The following is a 3,112-nucleotide window of genomic DNA, read 5'->3' as shown; positions in this document are numbered from 1 at the left end:
ACCCCGAAAGAAAAATAATTAAAATGAAATCATCAATGCCAGACCAGACAACAAAGTTAAATCATTTTAGGTTGAGTAAATACTTAACTGGAACGAATACTTTTGGAAGGCAATGTTTTTACCTGCTATAAAGAGCACAGTTACCAATGTGTGAACAGTATTTACAAGTTTGCTCTTCCTCAGTTATTTGTGGCAAAGGAGCAAGCATTGTCTTCTCCTTTCCAACAGTGGATTTGCTAATACGGTTAGACAAAGAGAATGCCATCTGGTTTCTTAGCCTTAATAATTCTGTGGGGGGGAAAAAAGGTGGGGTAAGTAAAGTTTATTACATATCTTTCTCACATAAAACTTTCAGATTTAAAAATTTAAAATGAAGAACAACGTTCATATTTCTCATTACACTAGAATAACCACTGTAAACATTTTGGTATATATTTCCGTCAGCTTTTGTTCACTTGATAAGTTCTTTTAAACAACCATATATCTCTTAACTAGTAAATAGTGTGAAGTTCGTATTTATAGTTATATTTTAAGGATGAATATAGCTATCTAGAGTATCTCAAATATAAGACAGTAAGTCTAAAATAAATTTTTGTATAATAAAACTTTAAAAGGTTAAGGATGTTTTCAACTATATAGTATATTGTTTAAATTATTTTTAAAATATACCACAATGGACACAGGTACAACAACTCAGGAGGCCGCCACTAAGTCCCAAGGAGGGGAGCATGTACGGCCTGAAAGACCCTCCTCCACTCGGAGCTCATAGTGAAGCTGGATTTCTGGCTATGAGGTTGTTGCCCACACTAGCTGGAAATAACAGAATGCTCAGACTCAAAAAAAGAAAAAGAAAAAAAAAATATATATATATATATACAGACACACTACAATCAATCAATCAATGTATCAATCAATCCACAACTACACATTACAACCTATATTAGGCCTAGCAAATATAGTGAATGACTGCCAGGTATATACACAGATTACCAAAGGTCAAAGGAAAAAACAAACAAAACCCAGAGAAATAAATTGAGAGAGAACAGCTCAACCTCTTTTATCAAGATGTTTGGCGGGCACAGGGTACATGTGGCCAGTCTTGAGGTAAAGGAGCAGGCCCACCTCTGGATCAGGTCTCCTCTCTTGACTTAGCAGTGTATACAGAACAAGCTATGAAAAAACATTGTACATTTTGTCAAATAAAATTTGAACACTCATAATTCCATGCATGTTTAGCAATGAACACATATTGTAATTTTAAAATCAAAAGGTCAATGAAGCTATTTCTGTTTTGAAAACAATACAAGGCAAATTAGTAGAGGTAACAGGATAATTCAATGACAAACATTTAACTTCCACAACACAAACATTGTTTATGCTTCTCAGTTTTACACCAAAAAGAAACACAAAGAATTTTTCTTAGACAGTAAATATTTAGGTTTCTGATAAATTAAAGAGGGATATTAACCAAAATATATTTTACACTCTGAAGTTAACAGTCTTTAGACACTATTTTCCCTGTTTATTTGTGAACTAAATAAATAAAAAATAAGTTAAATAAGGGGCGCCTTGGGTGGCTCAGTCGGTTAAGCATCCGACTTCAGCTCAGGTCATGATCTCACAGTTCGTGGGTTCGAGCCCCGCATCAGGCTCTGTGCTGACAGCTAGCTCAGAATCTGGAGCCTGTTTTGGATTCTATGTCTCCCTCTCTCTCTGATCCTCCCCTGCTCATGCTGTCTCTCTCTCTCTCAGAAATAAATAAAACATTAAAAAACTTTTTTTTCAAAAAAAAAATAAGTTAAATGAGTGAACTAAACACAAAAATGCATTATTATTTATATCATAGTTACTGGAACAACTAAGTAAGACTAACTCTACATAGAATTCACTGCTTTTTGCTGAGCATGAGTCATTATTAACTGCATTAAATTTATGCGGTGCTCTCCAGGGAAACCATCTAAGACAAGCTAGAATCAGCTGGTTTACAGTTCATGAAACCACCTTAGCAGCAACAGCAAGTCATTCAGTCACAGACAACCTACTAACAATTTGTTTTCCAAAAGATTTCCAAAATGAAAATGTTGAATTATTTAGGTCTTTAATTCATTCACCAGTCATTATAATTAACATGCCTACAGACGTCAAATTATAATCACATTCTTGTTTTCCAAGCTACATTTAAAATATAATGGGGTGCCCAGCTGGCTCAGACAGTAGAGCATTAAGACTCTTGATCTCGGGGTTGTGAGTTGGAGCCCCTCATTGCATATAAAGATTACTTAAAAATAAAATATATATTTTTTAAATTTTATTTTGAGAGAGAGAGCGTGCATGTGAGAGCAGGGGAGGGGCAGAGAGAGAATCCCAAGCAGGCTCCTGGCTGTCAACACAGTCTGAAGTGGCGCTCGATCCCACATCAAGATGCCCTTACATAATATTCTTATGAAGGGCTATTGCTTCAATATTTGAGCCTATGAAGCCTGTTTTGGGAGGTATTCTTACAAACATACTACTCATGTTCCCGGATACAGCATAAGTAACAAATAAAACTTTTTAAAACCTTTTTTTTATTGTTTATTTATTTTAATTTTTATGTTTTATTTATTTCTGAGAAAGAGAGAGAGAGACAGCGTGAGCAGGGGAGGGTCAGAGAGAGAGGGAGACACAGAATCTGAAACAGGCTCCAGGCTCTGAGCTAGCTGTCAGCACAGAGCCCGATGCGGGGCTCAAACCCACAACCTATGAGATCATGACCTGAGCCGAAGTCAGATACTTAACCAACTGAGCCACCTAGGCGCCCCTAAAACCTTTTTAAAATTAAAATAAATTCATAAGTGATAGGGTAGAGCCTTGGGGCTGTAGACCAAGGAAGTCACCTGAAATTAATGGTCCTTCTGTGCTATTTTTCCCTCCAAGAGAACTGAGGCAAAAGGAAGGAATAATAAGAACTCTGATGCTGGAACCTATTAGAAGGGGAAAGTATCTGAAATGACATTTTATTATATTGTAACAAAAGGAAGTTGGGTTGAAATTTTACAGTATTATTATAATTCAACTATATCACAAGTGAAATAGGTTTTTATAAGCCGATTTAGAGATCATAGCTCCATGT

General features: G+C 35.8%; 1 protein-coding gene across 2 annotated transcripts in view; it reads right to left on the bottom strand.

Moving 5' to 3' along the window:
• The window catches only part of DNA2 (DNA replication helicase/nuclease 2), a 52,932-nt gene that overhangs the window by 25,717 nt on the left and 24,103 nt on the right, over positions 1 to 3,112 (bottom strand). For both annotated transcript variants that reach the window (XM_077778674.1, XM_077778675.1), the window contains 2 exons: positions 1,053 to 1,170; positions 123 to 288 (listed from right to left, as the gene is read on the bottom strand). In XM_077778674.1, the coding sequence (XP_077634800.1) occupies positions 123 to 288; positions 1,053 to 1,170 (284 nt within the window). The remainder of the gene's footprint in view (positions 1 to 122; positions 289 to 1,052; positions 1,171 to 3,112) is intronic.

The sequence above is a fragment of the Crocuta crocuta genome, unplaced genomic scaffold, assembly GCF_008692635.1.
Source record: "Crocuta crocuta isolate KB4526 unplaced genomic scaffold, BGI_CrCroc_1.0 scaffold167, whole genome shotgun sequence".
NCBI lineage: Eukaryota > Metazoa > Chordata > Mammalia > Carnivora > Hyaenidae > Crocuta > Crocuta crocuta.
This window is presented reverse-complemented; position numbering and strand designations above follow the sequence as displayed.